The sequence below is a fragment of the Esox lucius genome, chromosome 19 (genome assembly GCF_011004845.1).
Source record: "Esox lucius isolate fEsoLuc1 chromosome 19, fEsoLuc1.pri, whole genome shotgun sequence".
Classification (NCBI taxonomy): domain Eukaryota; kingdom Metazoa; phylum Chordata; class Actinopteri; order Esociformes; family Esocidae; genus Esox; species Esox lucius.
Genome location: NC_047587.1, coordinates 43,799,056 through 43,822,412, shown reverse-complemented (window position 1 = coordinate 43,822,412; position 23,357 = coordinate 43,799,056). Strand labels below are relative to the sequence as shown.

The 23,357-nt window shown below is 41.4% G+C and overlaps 1 protein-coding gene across 4 annotated transcripts in view; it reads right to left on the bottom strand.

Moving 5' to 3' along the window:
* Positions 1-20,526, bottom strand: part of abtb2b (ankyrin repeat and BTB (POZ) domain containing 2b) — a 95,185-nt gene extending 74,659 nt beyond the window's left edge. The window contains exons 1-2 of one of the 4 annotated variants that reach the window (XM_020044138.3): positions 20,286-20,526; positions 19,100-20,010 (exon numbers count right to left, since the gene is read on the bottom strand). In XM_020044138.3, coding sequence (XP_019899697.3) covers positions 19,100-19,994 — 895 coding nt within the window. In that variant the 5' untranslated portion in view covers positions 19,995-20,010; positions 20,286-20,526. Of the gene's footprint in view, positions 1-19,099; positions 20,177-20,285 lie in introns of those variants that run through there. The other 3 variants (XM_020044137.3, XM_013131394.4, XM_013131393.4) reach the window with 3 other exon arrangements.
* Positions 20,527-23,357: the final 2,831 nt, after the last annotated feature.

Here is a 23,357-nt window from a genome sequence, read left to right as displayed (position 1 = left end):
ACTCACTTTTATTGCCAGTGGTTTTGAAAATATATAATCAAATATTTGCAAAAATGTGAGGGGTGTACTCACTTTTGTGAGATACTGTATATGTATACCATGAAGGAGGACCATGTAATCCTAATATGTAGCCCCATTTGTTAAGGGTGAAGGACAGCAATTCAAACTTTGCTCTCTGTCTGTGATCAATGAAACTCTCTGTGTACACAGTCCACACTCTATTACATCGAACTTGACACTTCTGAAGGGACAGAGATGTGAAAAGGATATTGGGTTGGCCCATTAATGCCAATTATGTTTGCTTTGCAATGAAAAAGCGGTGGTACGGTACTATCAATTTCCTTATTGAGTTGTTAGCCTTTCATGTGTTTCAAAGACCACCCACCCTCATCCAAAAAATAATAGCGCACAGACACACTTAAACCTGTGATATATATGCCCATACACACACAAAAATATAAATAATACAATGCTGGTTGCTATGACACAATGTTGCCCTGAAATGGACTTTCCCGTTGTCACACATTCTCAAAACCAACACTATCCAGCTAGCTGGATGACCCATCTGACAATTTAGAGTTCCACCCCCCTTCCCCAAAGAAACACAGTGGGCGGGGGAGTGTCTAGCTCTTAAGAGGATGGCAGTGAACTACAGCTAATCAGGTCCAGCCTTCCATTCTGTCAGCAACTATATAACCCTTCTGACACGCCATGTTCACACACACAAACATAAGGTGCATCCCTCATAAAGAGTCTGCACTAAAACCAGCACATAACAGGCCCATCCTTGTATTCCTATATACGCACACCCACACTCACTCACACTCCCTGTGACATGTCCGGCCGTGGGTTACAAAGCTGTCTGTGTTGTCTCCATTATGTCACTCTGATAAAACATGGATGCAATTATTACCCACGCCTCTATTTCCGTTGGAAAGTTAAAAAGGCTGATTCAGAATGCAGCAAGTGAGTCTGTGTGTGGAAGAACACTAGCCACTGTCTACAAGGAACTGTGTCTTCCTGTGTCAGTCTACTGTGTGAAGAAGCAGTATAGTGTGTGTGTGTGTGTGTGTGTCTGTACATGTGTCTGTTATAAAATCGTTAGCCTTTCTGAAGCTCTCAGGCTCTAGGCTGAGTTGAATGTAAAATCAGCTGCTAGTAACCAATGTTTACCAGAGGGTCCAAAGGCATCATTGTTTAGATGTTTGGCCTTAGCACTACCCAGGTGCCTTCTGACAGGAAATATAAACTTGCAAACACATTGTGCGTGTGTCTGCCTATCTCTCCGGGGGGCACCTGTTCAGACATTCCTGAGCCAACGACACAAAGACCAAGGGGGAAGAGCATGCGTTTAGAGGGTGATATCTGCATCACTAAGACTAAAGACTGTGTGGACCCAGCTGTTACTGTTCAGTGTGTATGACGCATCTATGGCATCCTAAAACAGACAACCTCACAGTGCTGTGCCAGCAATTAGAACTTTTAAAATGAAAGACAAAGTCAAAAACTCAAAAAAGGTCCAACAACAGACATGCAAAAAAACAGTTTGTGTGATATGACAACCTTGGTGTTAAGATTGGTATTTTTGTGTCAAATATCTGCCCAATGAGAGAAAGACATTTCTGACTAATATGAAACCATTAGTAGGAATGGAAACGAAAGTATTCACTTTGCTTTGATTCACTTTGCTTTTGAAAAATATCTTAGTAGTACTAGAATTGTATCGGTCAAAGTCCATTTGCCTTTTTACTGTTCCAAGGAAGGTGTGCGTGTGCTTGCTGTGTCAGATAAGGCTTGCCCCAATTGTAACCAAACATGCAAAAGTACCATATACTGAAATAGACTTGATGCACACTAGAAAGGAAAAGAGGAAGGAAGGAAGAAAGGAAGGAAAGGTTCTTGAGGAGTAGAGGGTGCTGAAGCGAGGAGCACCTCTCGAAACATTCACTTACTGGCTGGAATACATGCAGGCTAACAGATTTGTCAGCCATTTCGGTCTCTGTTCTAAATAGCAACCAAACCCCTTTAAAGTGCACTACTTTTTAATGAGGACTACCGTCATATGTAGTGCAGTAAATATAGGAAGTCATTTGAGACAAGTTGGTTATTTGCATAGAGGGGTGTGTGTAAGAATAACCACCTAGCCACCCCCCAGCCACTCTCCCCCCTCTTCTCCCCCCTCCCTTGGGACTCTTTTTAGGGCTTGGGTGGGTGGAGGCTGTGCAAAAGTTTAGCCCGATCCATCACATTTCAGTTTTTGCCTGTTTAGTAAAGGAAACCTGATTTGTCCGAACACAGTGCCGCTTGTGGTAGTAATGTACACAATGTAAAAATGTGACTAAAAATCATCTGCCCCCTTAAAGTAATGTGGAAACCTGTGGTGGAAACCAAGCTGTTCTGTCTGTTATCAAATTGTAGCCTTGAGACTGTGCCTACATCAATGGGATTTAATATAATGTAGCCAAAGAGGATAAACAGCTTGATTTTTATTGTTTATTGCTTAGGTGCAAATTGGGTTTAGGAAAATCGTATACCAATAGCCTGCAGTCTGGAACACACACCAAAACTGTTGGGAACAGCTTGACACCAAAACAGCCCTTTTGCTACATTTGGAATACAGCCTCGGGAATACTGTTTGTGAAGCAAAGGACTAACAAACATACTTTTTAGGACAATAATGTCTCAACATATTGAAGACCAGGATGTTTTGGTTGATCTCTCATTGTTAATGTGTGAAAGCTCATGTTGGTTTGATAATTAGCTGTAAAAGGATGCAGTATAGCTTGAAAAGCATTTCTAAAAAGAAAGATTTTCCTCAGACTATAGGCAAAAAAAGTCTCTCTCACTTTTTTCCATATATTTCGGTTCCTCGGAACCCCCAGGCCCCACCCCTCTTTTGTTATGGCACCTCCTGACATCCAAATTAATCAGTGGGTGGAGGGCCTGGGTGATGTTTTGGAAACACCATTTGTGTGGTCAGGATGTGGCTAGCACCTTTCAGAAGAGTCTCCATTCTTGATTTACTAAACCCAGAGTGAAGCCTGGAACACATAGCTCTCAGTGTCCACAAGGGTGTGTTCATTTGTCCTAAGGAGGAAAAACGGGTACTGATCCAGAGGGCAGAATTACAAATGGCAAATGTTCATTTTCGTGCTCCATTGCAAAATGTTTGGAAATCATGTTGTACAGTGTGCCCAAATGAACACAATCCATGTTGAGCCCCTCTTAGCGGTTGAAGCTTGTTATCCTCACATTTTCTCACCGTGTTGCGACCGAAACGCATCTGTGCCAACCTGGCCACTGTTTTTCTTCTCGCCCTCTCACCCCACATCTCTGGGGGAACCCCAGGATTGCTGAGTGCTACACAAAAGCTGAAGCTCTTGGGAAGTTTCTCTCAGCTACACAGCAAGTGGTTTGGGTTTGGGTTTGGCTTGCCCAGTTTCCCAGCCCAGTTTCCCATTCCTATTTCAGTACGGGATTTCTTCAAGTATTCTTCCAGAGGCCTAGTTTTAGCAGGCATAGGATACAGTAATCACAAAGGAACGGAGTGTGTAGGTGTATGTGCGCACGTGAGCATGTGAAAGAGTGTGTGCTGAGGTGAATATCGGAACCCTTAATTGACAGACGATCTGCCTCAACAAACACAAACACACTTTAACAATATATTCGCCATAGCAGCACAGTGAAAGCCCAAGTCTAAGCCCCTTTCTTCGCCTCAGTATTTTCCCACGAGTAGGAAAGCAGTGCTGTTGGCCAGTGTGGTTACACCTGGCAGAAAAAGATAGGTAGAGTGAGAGGGAGCAAGAGAAAGAGACAGTGTGCAGCATGTGTGAAATAGCTAGAAAGAAACATACACAGACCCACAGGTTAGTTAGACCCAACTATAAGCACCATGCTGAGGAGGAGAACAAATTCCTCTCCACCTCTCTGTCTGTCTATAAATGTCTCAGTCTCTCTGTCTGTCTGTCTGTCCATACGTCTGTCTACTGTGTTCACTGACCACAAAGCTAAATCCAGCTAGCATCCTGCTGGCGGACCAAATGAGGCCTAATGACCACAGCCAACTCAAAGCAGGTTAATGCAAGAGCTGACCTGAGTTCAGAGTTTTCCTTGATATTGCTCCCTCTTTCACATTTTAGCGCTACAACTACACAAAAACGTGAACACACACACACAGGCAAAGAAACATAAGCAAACAGAAAAATGTCAAACTCATTAAAAACACTAGTGAGTGGCTGGTGTCATAAGAGGTCGAATCAACTAGACTGGACAAGCTGCACCAGAATTTCTACCAACACACCCCAAAACATTAAACATTCCGACTGGCCCATGCAGCAACCTGCCTTAACCCAGTGAGACACAGACACACCACATGGTGGTAAATGTATTGCAACTCTCCCACTTTGCTCTAATCAAAGAACTATAAGCACCATGCTGAGGAGGAGAACCAATCTACCTCTACCTCTCTATCTATAAGTGTCTCTGTCTTTTTGTCTGTCTGTCCTTCTGTCTGTTTGTCTCTGCCTACAATGTGTCTATGTCTGTCTGTCTCTTTGTCTGTCTGTCTGTCTGTCTCTGTCTGTCTGTCTGTGTCTGTCTCTTTGTCTGTCTGTCTGTCTGTCTCTGTCTGTCTGTCTGTGTCTGACTCTTTGTCTGTCTGTCTCTATCTGGCTACAAGTGTCTCTGTCTTTGTCTTTCTGTCTCTTTGTTTCTGTCTGTTAGTCAGATATCAGTCTGAGTCCCTGTCCCTGTGCGTATGTATCCACCATGGAGGTCTCCTCTATAGGCCGTCATGAAGACCCCGAGGAGATTGATGGCTGTCTTTGTCTCTGATAATGACACTGTACTCACTCACCGCCTGAACAGACATAGACAACACACTGAAAGATAACACCCACATCAATATTGTTCTTAAGGGGAAATGGCCCAATGCAGTCTACAGAAGCTCCTTGCCACTGGCCTGGGATTATGAAACACAGCTAAGGAATGTGTGCAGGTTTCCACCTTGGCTCCTAGCCTGTCCACTGTGTGTCTTTCGAGGGCTACACTACCAAACTTTACCGGTGACTCGTTGGTTGTCACTCAACTATTTACGATCGACCACTGGTCTTGAAGCTTCCAGGCATACTGTGACCCTACCACTCCCCCCCCGACCCCGTCGCGTACACCCTCCCGAATGGTTCCGAGGCTGCTGAAAGGATGACTCTGTAGGTTAACTTCACTTAAGCGTTTCCCTGGTAAATCCGGGTCCATAAATCCTCCATAGACAGAAGCGGAGGCTTGTCGGGTCACTCGGCTAACCATAAAAAAGGAATTGCATAACCTTCATAACCCGTCTTGGCGAGTGTGCGGCGGCACTTACTACACGCATTTTACTATGCTTCTGTTCCAAATGACACCATACTCTAACCGGGTGGCCTTTGAAGCTCGTTTTAAAGCACTGTAAAAAATAAGGGGATTTGTCAGTCGAGGTGTGACGGCCATTGGTGGTGTGTCTCGATGTAAAACATGCAAGGAATAATTAAAAGACTTGTTCAAATAGGCAGAAATCAGCCACAAATTATGGACTGTGTAAACAACCTCCCAAATTGCATTCTACTCCCTATGCGGCACAGTACATTTCACCAGGGCGCGTAGGGGATGTGGTGACATTTATGGCACACTTTGGAACTTGTGTGGCGCAGTGAAACGGCAAGTGTGGGACTACGTGAACAATTTAAGAACTCCAAGCACCCTGTTTTGTATTTGGACCTGCTTCCTATAAAGACATTATAGGTGGAAACACTTACTTTGTTAGGTGTGACCGCCAAAGGCCTGTTTATCACGCATGTAGGTCAGGTGACAAAACGTCATTAGAAATATTAGCTTGCATGTGTTTGGACTTGAAATTCTCTAGAAAGTGTGTCTATTACTACACGGCGTTAAGACTTAAAGCTTCACATTTCTTCGCACCTCATTTTCTGGAACAGTATTTAGAATACTTTATAGTTAGATGTATTGGGGCTTTTCTGAGAATTCAGAATATTGTCTAAAGAACACTGCTGAATAATGGGATGGTTTTTCATGATTGTTTTGTATAGTTGTAATGTAGTGTAGAGTCAACACGCCCAAGCTACACAAAAAGAGCACCAATCTACACAAAAATGGGCAAACTTTCCTTCCAGAGAATAGAGGAAAATGGGCTGCTGTGGTGGTGTTGGCTCTTTGGATAGTTGGAACATTGCAATGGCCCAGCACGGTGACACAGATGGCCCATATAACAGACAGACAGAGGTGGATAACGTGAATGCACAATGAGAAAAGACCACAAAGCCGCAAAACGCATTCTAACAGGTCAGACACACTCCTGTGAACATGGGCACTTGAAAAGTCACACAAATGTACATTTCTTATCAACCCAGCCTCAAGTGTGTGCAACCAAGCAACATGTATCCAAACCTTGGCACACCTCACACACACACACACACACACAGACACACACAGTGTTTTGGAGCGGAAACAGGGTGATTATGAGTCATCTGAGTCTACACAGGAAACAGTGGGGGGAGGGGCCATCAGCCCTGCTGGCTGATTGGGGGTTAATGGCCATGATAATTGTCCATGTCTAACTAATGACAGCAAGAGGTTTATTTTACCATTATGTGACAAATGGTCAATTTTCCTTCAAATGGATTATATTTTTTATTGGTTTTCCATTAAAACAATTTAAAGAAAATATTGTGAGTCTGTGTGAATTGGCTTAGGATATTGCAACTCAGCTACTATGTCATCAGAGAATATGATGAATAATCATCAATAACTGATTTTTACAGGCCAGCGTGAGGACACTTTAGTGCTTTGTCAAAGTCTTTTATTTATCAAATGCACTTAATAACATACTGTCATTCTGAACAATGATATTCTTGTGACATCTACGCAGTAAGCATTGAGAAATTTATAAAGCAAAAATATAAATGACAATGTAAACTAGAAGCAAATAGAAAGAGTATAGAATGGTGTACATTGAAAATATGGATAGAAATATTAAATATTATAAATGTGTAATATGCCTATGAATGTAACATTAAAATATGCTAATATACATTGAATGTAGATAGAAATTCACTTTCTATGTACATTTTATGTACATACACCCCCATCAACCCTGCATGCCTTCTTTCTCTCTGCTGTCTCCGACATCCTCTGTTCCACTCTGGTCTACTCCTCTTCCATGTCCCCTGTTGGCTCTCTACTCTTCTGTCCCTCACTATCAAGACTCTTTGCCTACTAAAGTAATACATACACTTATAAAAAAAAACACAAAGCATAACCTTTAAGAGATGGTAATAATAATTTCCTTCTAATTAATAAGGCTTTTCAGGTTCAAGTAAATACATCACTTAATTCAACTTTTAAAGCTACCTGACACTCTTGTCCCCGTTCCCCCTTTCTCTTTTGTTGCAACAGCATAAACTATTTAGTCATCAGAAGAAAAACCACATTGAAAATCGCTGCATTAAATATTGGAGCTAGCATGGCAAAGTAGTACTATTGGTGTTAGCTAGCCAAACTTACTTTATCTGTTCCTCAATACATCTCAATATAACTGGGGAAACAATCGTGGAAGCAATATTGATAGCTACATCTAGACGATGTGAGAATCATGTGTTTCAACTGAGTAGTTAGCTAAGTAACTTAGCCATGCAAACAAACGGTTGGTACGTGTAAAATAAACGCAACAGAATCATTCAGATGCATTCAGTTTCTCCAACAACGTGACAACATATTTTGTTTCCTCCCAGTCTATAGGAATGACTCTCTATTGAGAAAAATGTCAACTAAGTTTTGTTTTAGTTTCCTGTGTTGCTAATACAAATCTTTCATCTTTACTGCCCAGTTAGACAACTATGTAGTAGAAGTAATCAACACTGAATTTGTGTCCTACCCAAAAATGGAGTCGGTTTCACAGTGTTTATGTGCCCAGACTGCCAAGAAAGCATTATATAAAACTGAGGTACTTATTTCCCTCCTGCATCACCACTTTCCATCCTCAGTTACTTCTTTACTCTTACATATTTGTCCCTCATCAGCTTCCACCTTTTCTGAATTACAGGATTTCACCTTTATTAATAGTAATTATATTACTGTCCAAAAAACAGGTCATAAAAATTGTATTGTTTGATGTTTTAATTCATAACTATGCCACATTCAAATCCCTTTGTTTTCAACACAGGTAATTATGTCACATATTTTCAATATATAACCTACTCAGTCCCAATCAGCCATTACTGCTACGCATATATAGACGTTCTCTTTAAGATCTTTCCATTTCTGTGCTCCAAGTTTTGGTTGCATTGTGGCAATGTTTTAGCCAGTTACATTACTGTAGTTAGACAAATGTATTGGTTAAATTAGATTATTTTTTAAGATGCATTATGTTAGAAATTTCCGTTTCGTATAGTGTTTGAAATAATGAACCGTGTACCCGGTTGTCAAGGGAGAGAATAATTAAATAATTTATTGCAGCATTAGTCTTATTCATGAGGTTACGGAGCCGGTCTTCCTTGTCATGCTTTGAATGAACGTGACTTCCTGTGTACAGATCAACAGATGGTCTTTTGCTATCTAAACATAACAAGCATACACTCCGACAATTATGTAGAAACTGAAAGCAGTTCCACACCATAATCACATTCCGAATAAAAATACGAAAAAATGTAATGACCTGTTCCCAAATACATTTTGGCAGGGGATTTCGTAAGATATATTACGTGCGGTTGACAAACGCATAGCTATGCGCTTTTAGATTTTTGAGCCAGTGTGCGTAGTCTATGCAGCCTTGGCGGATCTGCACGGTGTCCGCGGATCCTACGCAGACACGTTTGACATTGAAGCATAAATTGGCCCTTAGAGATACATCTAATTAAGCAGATGCAAAAACAGTATTATTTTTTTATGATGAAAACGGTATTACATTTGACATTTTGTGAAAGAAATAGAAAAAGTTTTTTGGGTTTCTCTTAACGTTAAGGATCTCAATTTCATTTAAACTTTAAACCAAAATTATATATCCAAGTGGTAACAAAACTATCTAGTATTAAACAACTGGTAATTTCTGAGAAATACGGTTGTCCAGTTCTGTGCCCTTGTGCTGTACAGCTTAATTACAATTTGACTGTGGTTCAAATGGCTAATAATTGTAAATGTTGGTTAAAAACAATGTATTCCATTACCCGTTCACTGTCCCCAGCCTCTGTGCAAGCCTAGACTAGCAATGTCAACAACTAGGACCCAACCCTGTGCTTTTGTGCATTATGGGGCTAGGCTGGCTTTTAAAGTGCACTGTGGAAAAACCACCGACAAACAAAAAAAGCATTATTTATGTTCCATCCATTATAAGGAGTGTGTAGTCATTTGTACTTCACATGACTAAACTATAATTTTGTCATTTTTGTAACGAGTCGTTGGGGGTGGAGTAAAGTAGAATAATCATACCCAGCACGCTTTGCAATTGCTTACTTTTAACATATACATTAGCATTTTTGTTATTTGGTATCCAATGCAATACACATTCAGCAAAATCAACTAAGGTAGATAAACTAACTACAATTCAACTTTTACATTTGTGTTAGGTGGAAATTATTGTAGCGATACATGTAGCTTTAGCACTACATGTGCGTTTTCTATGCCCAGGGTTTCAAAAAGCCTTTTCCCATTGCTCTAACTACTGGGAAATGTTAGCTATATTTGCTGCCCTGTTGCTGTCCCCCTGCTATTTACCCCAGTATTCTGTGGTTGTTTTAGTCCCTCAAACCACCAACACACAGCAGTTATTTTTTCAGTTGATCCAGATAGTATTAGGCATCAAACGGAAAACGACTGAGAGCAAGAGAGCTACCTGTATGATGAAATGACTACAGAAATGACCACACAGAATTACCACACAAAAAAACATTCAAACTACTCAAACTCTTTTAGAGATACCATCTACAACAAACCAGGAGAAGAGAAAGACAGATAAGAATACATCAAAGCAAAGGAATGCAGAGAGAACCAGACTTTCATGCCCTACATACAATTCCTGTAATTGTTCTCGCAGGCACACACACGCACGCACACACGCACAGTGACACTACTTGCTCAAATACAAACATCAAGTTTATAACGTCATACGACTTTGCATTTCTCTCAATGGTATTACTTCTGTCAGTGTGTTACCATTTTACCATTCACCACTTCTGTTTATCACATTACTGGATAGAAAAGTCAGAAAAGCTCTCTCTCTCTTTTCTTACAGTAAATCTAGTGGAGAGCAGGCACAGGCTGGTGTTTATGGTCTGCAAGAAGGAGCTGGGAAGACATTCCTACTTCATCATCTCTGCTTGCCATACCGCCAACTTTCCTAACTGGCGAGGAGGGCGGGGTCAGCCAAGTGTCAGGTTATTAGGTGTGTGTGTGTGTGTTTCCTGTGTATTATACGGTATATCTGGGCTGGACAATGCAGTTTACCCAGTATTTTTTGGACTTCAACCAACAAAGAGGTCCCTGATACTGTCACAAAGGCACACTAATTTCGTTTATAAAAAAAGACATGGCTTCAAATTTAAAGGAGAGAAAAACAGGCTTAAAAGCAAAGAGAAACCATGAAACTCCATGGTTTCCATGGTACAGGAAAGAGATTGTCTGCCTTTACACACACACAGCGAGAGGGTTTATCTAGGGGGTGGGATGACCGCAACTCTATCCTTCTTACCCTCCAAACTGCTCTTTTGACTATCTCTTCATCCATACCGGGTCTGTCTGAAACAGGCTAAGAGATTTCATCAGAGAGCACAGAGAAGGGCAATTAGTGTCAATCCCCTGGACACAAAGATCTTTTTCCATTCATCCTCTCTGTCTCTCCCATAGAGCACATCCTCCATCACTATCTCCCACTTAAGTCCATACTGATTCTCTAGAACAATATCACATCTCTCCTCCTCTTTGTATTTCTTCATTTACTCAATTACAGAAAATAGTTAAGCAACAATAGATTCTGTTATTCAGTTTACTAAAACAACACATTGCCCCCCCCCTCGCTCTGTCTCTCTCTTGCAGAAAACAAAACTGTCTATCTTTCTCTCTCCTTTCACGTAAAGAACACATACCCCCCTCCACCCCCCCATCAAAACGTATGATCTGATCCAAGTTATAAAAATAATAGAACTATACTGTCATGCCGCCCATAAAATCGGCCTCTACTGACGGTAGTAACTGGCTGGGGTTTGGTTTGGGCACACACTTGCAAGAATATACACACACACAAGTTTTGTTAGGTCAGACCATTTGAATGAAAAAAAAAGTACAACAAAAAATGTACAACCTCCTTGCTCTATTTTCTGCAACAACAGGATGATCAGATTAAGATTAGAAAATATCTGTGTGGGTTAAATTCCAATAAATATTCGGTTTTATCCCAAATTAGTGGCAATAGTAAATATCTGCACAGGAGCTGGACTTGAGGTCCTGATGTGAGGAAAACCTGTTAGGTGCTCTCAGACTCAGATCCCTCTGCAAAAAAACTGAACATATTTTTCTTTAACACAACCCTCAGAATTCCCTGAAGGTTTCATGCATTACTTAATGGCTGGTTTGACAGGAAGGGCTGAGCAGGAGAAATGAGAAATGGGGCCTGTTAAGGCTTTGACCTGAAAGGTACCCCATTAATTACATTGATCCTTATGGGCTATGGGCCATGTTCAGAAATAGTGCGCTACTTTGTATACCATTTGGGAGTTAGCAGTATTCATATCCAGGACACAAGGGGGACTGGTAAATGATGATCCACCTGTTTAATGTAAGGATTTTGTTTTGCCTTCATTCTCCTTCTCTTTTCCCTGTCCATCTCTTCATCCTTCCCTATTTCTTGCCTCCATCTTCAAAATGTCCAACCTAGGGTTGTGTCATTGTTAGCCACCTTCCCAACCTACCTATAATTTCCTGTCTGGTAAGCGTTGTCGTGGTGATCAGTGGCGGATGAGAATGAACAGGTCTTGCCTGGTAGCTTTGCGTAATGTCTGGTCACGGCTGAATGGCGAAGGTAACGTGACAATGGGCCACACGGCACTGAAGGTCCGAAGATGACCCTTCACACTAGAGCGCTCTACATCATATCCTACATAAACAGGACAAGCTCAGGGAGGAAAAATTATGCACTTGGATGTGAGTCGTGAAGCCCAATGAAAACATCTACTTAAATTCAGGGTCCCTCTATGCCAGGCCCTCTTTTGACATACATGCTCTTTCATTTGCTGTTGACCCCTCTGGTTCCTTCTATCACTCATCCTCTTGGTAACATGTCAGTCTTTAAGAGATACTTATCCAGAGCAACATATGGAAGAAATTAGGGTTCTTCACCTTGCCAGCACCAGTTTTGGTTCTGGTTAGATGGTGTAACTACTACGCCGTCTGTCTTTCTCTCTCTCCCTCTCAACACAGGTGGTACTGTGGCAGCCCTGTCTACTGGCCAACCTGCACACCAAGGTTATGGGATACCTAGTACCAAAGTCTCAGTTGAACACAACTGCCATTTAAGAGAAATCCATCCGGCCAGCAAGATTCTGAACCAAACCCTCTGCTTTTCCCATTAGCCATGAGTGTGTGTGATTTGTGTGTGTGTGTGTGTGTGTAGAACCTATCTGCTCTGCTGCAGAGGACTCATTAACTGAGACAAAATGCCTTCCAGTTTTCCATTTACAAAAAGTCTCTCTGTCCATCTCTCTCTCTCGTTCCTTAGCGTCAGAAGTCCTGTAGTGTAAACAGAGTTCAGCGTGGTGAGTCATGGAGTCATTATTCGATGGGAACAAGGCTGGCAGTAGATGAATCTGAACTGCAGGAGAGCATCAGAGGAAACTAAGAAATGGTCTGCTTCCTAATGCTTCCCTACACCTGCGGACCCTGGGAGAAATGTGTGTACTATACAGAAAACGAGGTGGCCAATTGGAACACACCCTGACTATCATCTGAGGGCAACAGGAGGGTTTAGCAAGAGTGCGGAACATGAGAGGATTTACACGTTTATTTAATGAGGTCTTAAATAGAAAGTTTGAGATTTTGGCAATGTGGTTTCTATTTTTGTCTCTGGTTGAAGAGAAATACTGTTGGGGAAGACCTCTATTCATTGTGCTAATGCAAAACCCTCTCTAACTCTTTAGTACGAAACTGTGCTGCTAGATGAAAAGATAAAAAGGCTAAGGACGTCATGATACAGTGTTATTACAATACTTAGGTTCCGGTGTGATGTGTATTGTAATTCTCCTGATTTTCAAGATTCTGCATGCATTATGAGTTGATACTGTGTTTTTGGGCAGAATTTCATTAATAAACACAAAACCATGACGCGAAAAAGTATCTACATTCTCCCCATCACTAAAAAACAAGATTTTTTGTCAAAATCCCCAACTATCCCTTTAATAACAATGAACTATCCTTTTAAAAACATTTCATTTTCAGGATTTGAGAATGGGGGATGGGAATTGGTTCTGAAATGATAGATTCGGATGGACAGCAGTTAAGATTGTTTTTGAATTAGAATTCCCCTCTGAACTGAAACTTTGTGGCTTTCAGATAATACCTTGGTTATACAGATACACACGCACACATACACACATACACGGAAAGACACACACAGACACAAACAGGGTCTTCCTAATCCTTCGGGCCAGTGTTTTTCCAGCTGGGTTCATACAGGAAGCATGAAATTAAATAGTGACATTGACTGTGTGACGTCTCCAGACAAAAACAAGGACCCCATAAAAGGACACACACCCTTGCAGAACAACAGGATTAATCCCTATAACCCACAAAGCTGGGTGACTTACAAGCATAACTCTGATCACACTAGTCCTGTGACACAGTTTATAAAAAACTTAAATACATTTATACAAATATTGGCTCTGGGCTGAGGTTTCCCTCTAGGTACAGATCTAAGATCAGCTTTCCCCTCCCAAATCCTACCATCAACCATTAGTTGTGGAAATGTTAAACGTACTCAAAAATCTGGGACTGGGTGCAACTTTCACCCTAAATATTGAGGTCATACTAAAAGCCTTGTTAATGTCAGGACAGAAAAACTATACCTCTCAGGAATTAAGATTATTTTGTAAACCCTGATTACATTCAGTATGAACATAAATCGGTGCAATTATGTTCGATATCAACATATTCCTAATGCTATTTATCCTTAAGGACACGCTATTATGTTGCTCCTCAACATTTCGCTATTATGTTTGTCCTTTAATGTAATCGAATCTATAGGGAAAAAACCCTAGTTACGATTAACATAATAGCTTAAGGTTAACTAAGGGTTAAGGTTAAGTATTACAGTATTGGAGTTAGGATTAAGGTTAAGGTTACAAAAAAAGAAAACACCTGCTTAAACAAAACAACTCCCCAATAAAACAATTTGTTGTCCCTCCATGGAATTGAACTTGCAACCATTGGGCTAAAAGTCGGTTGCAGAAACGGCCGCACACCATTCCCTGCAAATAGCCACTCTATTTAATTATGAATACGTTCAGAACTGCCTCTAGTGCAGGGGTGTCAAATCAGTTCCACGGAGGGCAGAGTGTATGCTGGTTTTTGGTTTTTCCTTTCAATTGGTGCCCGACTGAGACCAAATAGAACCAGGTGAAGGAAGATCTTAACTAACTAGTGACCTCGTTAACAAATCAAGCACAAGAGCAAAATCCTGCAGAAACTCTGCCCTCTCTGGAACCAGTTTGACACCTCTGCTCTAGTGGATGGGTTCTGAAGGTAAACAGTCATTAATGACCAATAGCACTGCTGATATGTTATTAATGAACCTAATCTGGTTAAATATGAATGTAATTCCTTTAATGATGAGTTGGGACAAATATGCATGGTGTGCACTGTATGTTTTCACCGGGCATATGTTTATCTGATTCTATCTTGACCCAACTGTATGTGTCCTTGTGCAAGTCTGTGGTGTTTGGGAGGGCATGAGTGTTTCTGTGTTTCGGTACCTCTGGTTTTTCCATCTGTGATCACTGAGCCAGACCCTATCTCCTTGCCTCTCTTTTCTGTACCATTCACATGCCACTCTCAACACAGACAGCACAACAGAACCAATTCGTACAGTGCCATGGAAATCATTTTCTCCAAAAACACGAAGAAACTGTTTTTTATGTACAGATTTTATTTCTCCAAGGATTTTTTTTGGCACCTTAGGACTCAGAGGGAGAGAGGGGAAGTGGAGACACACGTGGGGGTGGGCATTGAACTCACCTGGTCTCTGGTGAGGAGGAGCCGCCTATGTGCATGGAGCTGGAGTTTTCCACACACTCAGGCATGCAAATGTGAGAATATCCTAATTGGTGGCTAAAACTTTCTAGTGGCAGATGTGGCACTGTGTAGAGCAGCAAGAAATAACATCCAGTTTCAATTGCACACTTCTAAATTTAAAAACGAAACAGGGGTCACTATACACCTGAATTGCTTCATATGTTTATTGGTGGAGTGTACAAACAGCAGGAAATAGGTGTGCGGAAGACAAAGATGAAAGGACTTGACCCCTGGTCTCGGGTCGGAAGCCAATGTTACCACACTACAGCAGCTCAGCAATAATTTTCTTGTCATTTTTTAGCACTTAACTTTTAGCACTTTTGGTCACTATTTGAAGCACTTAACGCGTACAACCAATTTTACAAATCAAAGGCGCTAGTTTTAGGAAAAGATAAAATACATGATGTGGCTGGTGGTCCCTGGGGACAGGTTTAAAAGACACTTTGTGCCTGGACAGCTATCTTCCTACAGGTCTTCATTCCAAACCATGTTGCCACTGACCTGTTTCAGTTTATGAACCAACCAATGAGTAGAATCTGGTGGGCTGGATTAGGGTATCAGGGAAAACCTATACAAGGATTTCTCAGAAGGAATACTGCTGGAGAGTCCTAGCTTTGGGTGATTTCAGACTTTTTTAGCCTTATTTTGTTAGCCCAGGTAAGTATGACCTAGAACAAATTCTAATTTACTGCAAGGACCTGGGAGAAATTAGGGTTAACCGCCGTGGTCAGGGTCAGAACAACAGATTTGGTATAACCATCAATAAATCCATTCATCTCCACACACAGTCAAAGCACCACATAAATTAGGATAACAATTAACTCTTACTCATTTTGTGTGTTTTTCATTTCATCGCAACAGGATACCATATTGTCTAGTAGTGGAATTAAATGCAAGTGCAAGTAATGTGGTAAAATATCACAGAGCTGCCAAGTCACAAATCAATAGTGAGCTTACGCATATACCGGTCAGGCACGTCAAAGCCACTGAAGGCCAGAGTGATGTTTAGCAAGCACTGCTCCAATAGGATGGAGGGAACGAGCAAAATGAATAAATAAAAGAAAGTATGAACAGGCATGTTTGAACCGTCAGTGAATTAGCACTCTCATACACTGATGGACTCCTGATGAGCATGACACAGGAAAATTAGACAACTGATCAATAAAAGCAAGGCTGCTTGCCCGAAAGAGAAGATAGGAGAGCAGGGTTTTGGGGGATTGTTATGTGGAGTTGTAGAACTCAATGCTGTCTTAAAGAGTTCCAGATGTTGGACTCAAAGAGAATGAGAGGTGGAAAAGGAGGGGGGAGTACAGAAAAAAAACATGGTAGAGAGAAAATCAGAGAAAGATGGAGAGAAAGAGCGTGAGGGAGAGAAAAACAGAAAGAGGGTGAGAGTGAAAGAAACACAGACAGAGGACATATGGACATTCAATGAATCAGCATTCACTATCCCAAGTCCCTCCCCCCAGTAATCCAACCATCCCTACCAGTTGACTTCTGCTAACACAGAGAAACTGGCCTTGTTTTCTCTCCTGCTTTCCTAAAGACCGTTATGACAGTATAGTAGAAGGTGCATTGGGTTTGTAGGGTGTGTGTGTGTGTGTGTGTGGAACAGGCTCTGCCAGGCCTATAAAGAAGTGAGGTGGTCAGGAGAAATGGCTGTTCTTATTACACATACTGCTCCTTCTTAAACAAATGACTTCAGTTCCAGAAATAGGCTACATTCACTGTCCAACTGCCAGACATCTGTTCGATACACCAAAGCTAGAGCTGCATTCAACACAACAGCTTAAAGTTGTATTTAATTGTCTTTTCAGTCATGCTGCAAGGTTGATAGATATTTTTTAGACTGTGAATATGTTCCCATATTCATCAGCAGCCGTTGATTAAGTCACACCACCTGGGAGGGAAAGGACTCAATCTAAAGCAGGCCTCAATATCCAGACCTCAATCTCATACAATAAATGTAAATGATAGGTCCCAATAATGTGTTAACAAATAGTCACTTTTAACACCTGTTGTAGCAACTTCATGGCAGATAGTCTAGCAGTTAGCGCACCTGAAAGGTTGTTGGATCGAATCCCCGTTTTTGTTTTTGCACTAGCACTCACACACCTGATTCAAATGTTGCCCTACCACTTACACACTTGATTGACATAATCAACCTATTGTACCTATAACTTTTTAATTTGAACCAGGTGCTAGGGCAAAAACAAACATGTATACCCCGTTGGGTCCCCAGGACCAGGACTGGGAACAACTGTGAGTAGAGGAATGTTTCCATGTCAGGAGCACTGGGATGTCGTAATGATCAGAGCTTAAACCACGACTGCTGCTGTTGGTGTCAGCCTAACCCTTGACCTGCTTTTGTTGATAGGCTAAAAGTCAGTGTTCGCATTGAGCGTCTGTGAGCAAGCAAATTGTGTGCCTGTCCGTTTGTGTTTGTTTTCTCTCCCTTCGCATTGGGCTAAGCTGTGGAGGCTTTCGAAGACAAAGGACAATTGTGTGGTCATGAAAAGAGTTGTGCTCTGGAGAGCTGGCCGAGAGCCACAACCAAAACCTCATTACAATGTCCCAACACTGGTATGATATTGGCAAGTAAAAATAGGTTGTTAAACGCTCACCCAACTACACTTGTCCGATAGTGGTGATCAAATGCTGGTCAAAAACTGGACCGGCATTTTGAAACAGAAGGATGATGGAGAGAGAGAGACAAAGAGAGAGAATGATGGCAAAGAAAACCAACGGATGACAAAGAGCGGGGTGAGGGATGACAAAAGGTGAAGGATGACAGAGAGAGGATAGGGATGACAAAGAGAGAGAAGAGGGATGACAGAAAGACAGCATGGAGTAGAGAAGAATGTAAGAGCAGAGGGAGAAAGGGGTGAGAGTAAAAGCTGACAGCAGCACAAATGCCAAAACCAAGGGAAGACCACCATTGCACACTTCTCACATCCATTCTCTTTCAGACCCTTTTTAAAACCCCATTGGGTGATAATGCCGCAGGTACTTCCCCTCTGAACTTTTTGTCCAATGCATGAATTTTGAAATCCAAATTACTCCAGGTTAACAAACAACTGTCTGCCACCTACACAAGGCCAGGTTTCCAATGAGACTACGAGTCAACACTGATCCCCCATAAGATCTTCAAATATTTAAAAAAATAAATGGGATATGGCTGCTCATTCAAATACTGATCTCTAATCAGATCTAAACCAAATTAATTAATCAAGTCTTAGGGAGAAAAGGCCTAGACAGACATAATTTGAGATTTGAAAGACAGGGGACACTTTAGTGAAATGAGTAGGCAGCATGCAGAATCAAGTCTAACTGTGATTTGGAATGGACGAATGTATGCTGATTCACCAATTCATAAACATTAAAGACATTTCCTTCATATAACTACAACAATACTTTCCCAATTATTTCTGATTAAAAGTTTCTTGTCCAGCCAGGAAAATTGTTTCTTTGTTTCTTTTTTAAGGCCTTCTGCATTTTCCACCTGAAAATACCCTGGGCCATCTCAAGCCTTCCCACACAAAGGAGACCCATTGTATCCTTCCACTGGTCGGACACGTTACACCTTTTCCATCACATCTAGACAGGAGTGAGTGGAAAGAGGAGTTTGACTTTTGCTCTACGCTGGGGTGGGAGTTTGACAGACAAAACGAAATGCTAAGAGTCAATGTAAATCCTATACTATATGTTCCACTTAGATCCGCATATACATGCACACAGCACAAAAACAAACACATAACTTTAATTGGGGACTTCTTACCATTTGCGTTCTTGCCGCAGATGAGATGCTCATAGTGCTGCAGGAACCCCCACAGCTCCGCGTCGTTGTTCACTACCCCATCTAGAGCTTCAGCCGACACAGGGGCACAGGCTGACCCCGTCTCCACCCCGGAGTGACCTCGCTCAGCCATCAGTACCCGGGCACCGACCTCCTCCACAAGCGCCTCCATGCAAGCCGTCAGACAGATAGCCGCGTACTCGTGGATGCGCACGGAGATGCGGGTGTCAACCATCCATCGGAAGAACCTACCCACGGAAAAGGAGAGGCCGCAGCGGGCAGACTTGCCCTTCCTTAGGAGTTCCCCAGCGCTCATACTGTACATGGAGATGGCTTTGACCGTGGCCGAGACACAGTGGTCTGCAAGTGCCCAGCTTAACACCAGCCTCATGGCGCTCTGTACCTCAAAACGCGTGCAGCGGCAGTGCATGACGCTCAGACGCTGAGCCTCCCTCGAAATTCGGATGAGGGCTCGCCGAAGAAGCGTGGATAACCTCCGGGCTGCTTCGATGGAAAATGTCGATACAGGAGATCCTTTGACTCCGTTGACGTTCTCGGCTACTTTACACAGTAACTTTCCAACGTCATCTTCGGTCCAAGGAAAGTCTTCCAGCTCGGGTAACCGGGGACACTTGGAGAAGATGTCTTCTGGATCCTCGGGCAGCACCGTGTTGACCGTGTCCCAGCTGTTGTTGCGACTGTTCATGGACCCGGAGTAGTACCTCCAGTTTCCCCGGTGCGGGGCCGTCATAAACGGCTGTGAATTGGACTTTGAGGACGAAAGGCTGAGAGACTTGCAGGAGTCCCCGGCTCCATAGCCCGAGTCAAGAGTCAGGTCCTCCAGGGTCTTCATGTGGCCATTGCTTATCCCCGCCATGGTTAGACAGGTAGGCCTATATTATACACCAAAGATAACGTTTGGATAACTCCACTCGAAACTCACTTAAGCTACAGGCTGGTTCTACTGGTCTATGCGGAACTCCGTTCATGCATATTCATTTCAGCCAAGTGTAACGATAAACATGGCATGTTAAAAGGCGTAATCAGTATTTTTTTACACACACACACACACACACACACACACACACACACACACACACACACACATATACATATATAATACTTTAATGTGACTGTAGGCTATCGGGTAGGATATAGAGAATTATACCATACTTCGCTCTCACCTCTTCTCCCCGTTTAGTGAATGAAGCACAGGGATTTAAACTTTCCTTTCAGAGACTCCACTGCGCCGGACTTCCACTCAATGTTAAATAAATGAATTCGGTAGTCCATCAACGAAAAATAGAATCTGGAAGTCCGTTTAGAAAAGGGAAATTGTTTCTATGTGGTTTGAAAAGGAGAAAATAGTCTCCAACTACCATCGCTCGCTGCGATCCTCCTGCCCCAACAGAAACAGATTACAGACACACCGACGTGCACAAGAGGCTTGGATACAAACCTGGGAACTTACTAACGACCAATCAGAATCTGGTTTAATACTGCGAGCCAATCAGCAGTTGTTACAATTCACCCCAAAGTTGGGATAAATAATGTGTAAACCTTTTATTTTATTTGGCCCATGTAACAAAAAAACAATTTAAAAGCCTTGCCCTATCATCACCTGATAGTTTTTACGTTTTTACAACATTATATTTCCGAATACGATTGTGCATCCCAGCGTTTGGATAGTATATGGCATGTTATTAATTTACCAAATCCACATTTTACCTAACATTTTACGCAGCCTACGAATATAAACACCAAATCACATAAAACGAAGTGCAACAAATATCGTTCATTTTAATCGGATGTAATGTAATATCTAGGTTACATAATTGTATTGTATGTTGACGTTAGCCTTAAAATCACAGCCATTTTTGAAGCGTTAATGTGTAACATTACTCTCGAAACCGATTTACGACATCCCACTCCGCGGACTTCTGCGGTGTTGGCTGCTTGCCCAACTACATTAGAAGTTCCTTCAGCCAATCGAAGAAATCCCATTTTAAGAATACTGCTGCCCCATCGAGGAGGGTCTATTTACAGACCGAAAGTCTGGGGCATTATTTAAAATGTGGGTTCCTATGGCAAGTCGTTTTATCATATATTAAATGAATTTGTGATATCAACAATTCGACTTTTTGACGTCAAGAATATAATTTTTGATATCAAATAGTTTTACATTGGTCTGGTGTTTGTGATTAAGTGCGTGCTTTTATAAAGGAAAAATTATAGGGTCAGTTAAAAAGATTTCTGTAAACGCTTCCATATGACTAACTATAGCTATACATTTAGGGATAGGTAATTAACGTTTTCACGAAGATCGATTATGTACTAAATTATTTGAATCTAAGATTCCAATTGCTTGCTACAGAACACAGAAAACACGACACCCTTTTATAGCTACGTTTTAAGATAGCTAGCTACGCGTCGAGGTAGGCTACATGTTAGCCAGCTCTTGTCAATTAGGGTATGTGTTGTAACTAGATTAAGTTCCTAAATGGAAAATAGATATATATTTTTGCAATGCAAAATGTATATAGAATATATGATGAATATGTCGAATAACTTTAACTTAATTCAAAATAAATTTCAGGTATCAAAATGTATTTCAGCTTTTATTACCAAATGTTTTTAAAAATGTATAAATACATTTCAGTTTTGTCCAAATGTATGATATGTAATTACTGATGTATTGATTATATATAGGTGTTGAAACACATTTTATATATAAACATTACCAAAATGCATTTCATCTTATGGTTGTACATGTATTTTCTAACTTACTATAGTAAACTTGGTAAGACCACTACTTGCACCTCCAAATGAAATAATTCTGTTTGGAGTAGTGGTTAGTGTGCCTGACTGTGATACATAAGGTTGCAGGTTTGAAAGACAGCCTGCCCAATGCTACAGTATATTAAAATGTGTGTTTTAAAAATGTATTAAATATATTTTTTATAAATATATTTAAGCGGCCAATTTCAAAAATGTTGATATATATTTACCAAATGTATTCAGGAATATATTTTCCAAATGTATTCAAAAATCTATTTAAAATAAATGTATTTTCTATATGGGTTTCATGATGATGCTGATCTACCTGTTACTATATGCAATCAGGCAACATCCATTTATTTTGTAGCTTCATATAAACCATGTTGTCGTTATTTAGAGGTGTAAACAAAATAATAATTTTGTCATGTCCATCTGCTACAGTATGTGATTGTTGTGACCTTTCATTTCAGGGGCCAACATGCGTTGTTGACCTGGGGATGCTGTTGCCTGGTTAAATGCCAACTTGGGCCTCTTCGGAGACCGGCTACAAGTCCTCCCCCCTGAAGGATGAGGAAATAGAGGTTGCTGTCCAGATGCATAGAAAGGCCTTCGCTCTAAAGAAAGAACAAGAAGCTCTCTCCCCATTCATGTTTTTGTTTAATGATTTTGAAGACACTGAAACATTAAAAGGACTTTCTGTTAATTTTGAGCATCTCTGTTAATCATTTTTGTTGATGAGGATACATATTAGCTTTCTTTAAACAATCAGCTAATGCGGGGTTCCACACAACAAAAATACAACATCCAGAAAACACAATAGATGGACGAGACAAAAGTTCTGTGTTTCTCTGAATCAGTTACTATGGCAACAAAATATGTGAAGCTAACCTGCTCACTAGCAGGTTTTATCCAACTAACCGAGTTTGTTCTGCTCTTAATTGAAACCTGCCATCTAAATGTGTCAGACAGTGCATGTCCTTTTCTTGAAATGCCAGTTGATATTGAAGCACAAATACTCAGCAGAAATCTGTAGTGGAGATGAGTGGTACCCGGTGGGATCTTCTGCTGTTGTAGCCCATCCGCCTCAAGGTTGTGCGTGTTGTGGCTTCACAAATGCTTTGCTGCATACCTCGGTTGTAACGAGTGGTTATTTCAGTCAAAGTTGCTCTTCTATCAGCTTGAATCAGTCGGCCCATTCTCCTCTGACCTCTAGCATCAACAAGGCATTTTCGCCCACAGGACTATCGCATACTGGATGTTTTTCCCTTGTCACACCATTCTTTGTAAACCCTAGAAATGGTTGTGCGTGAAAATCCCAGTAACTGAGCAGATTGTGAAATACTCAGACCGGCCCGTCTGGCACCAACAACCATGCCATGCTCAAAATTGCTTAAATCACCTTTCTTTCCTATTCTGACATTCAGTTTGGAGTTCAGGAGATTGTCTTGACCAGGACCACACC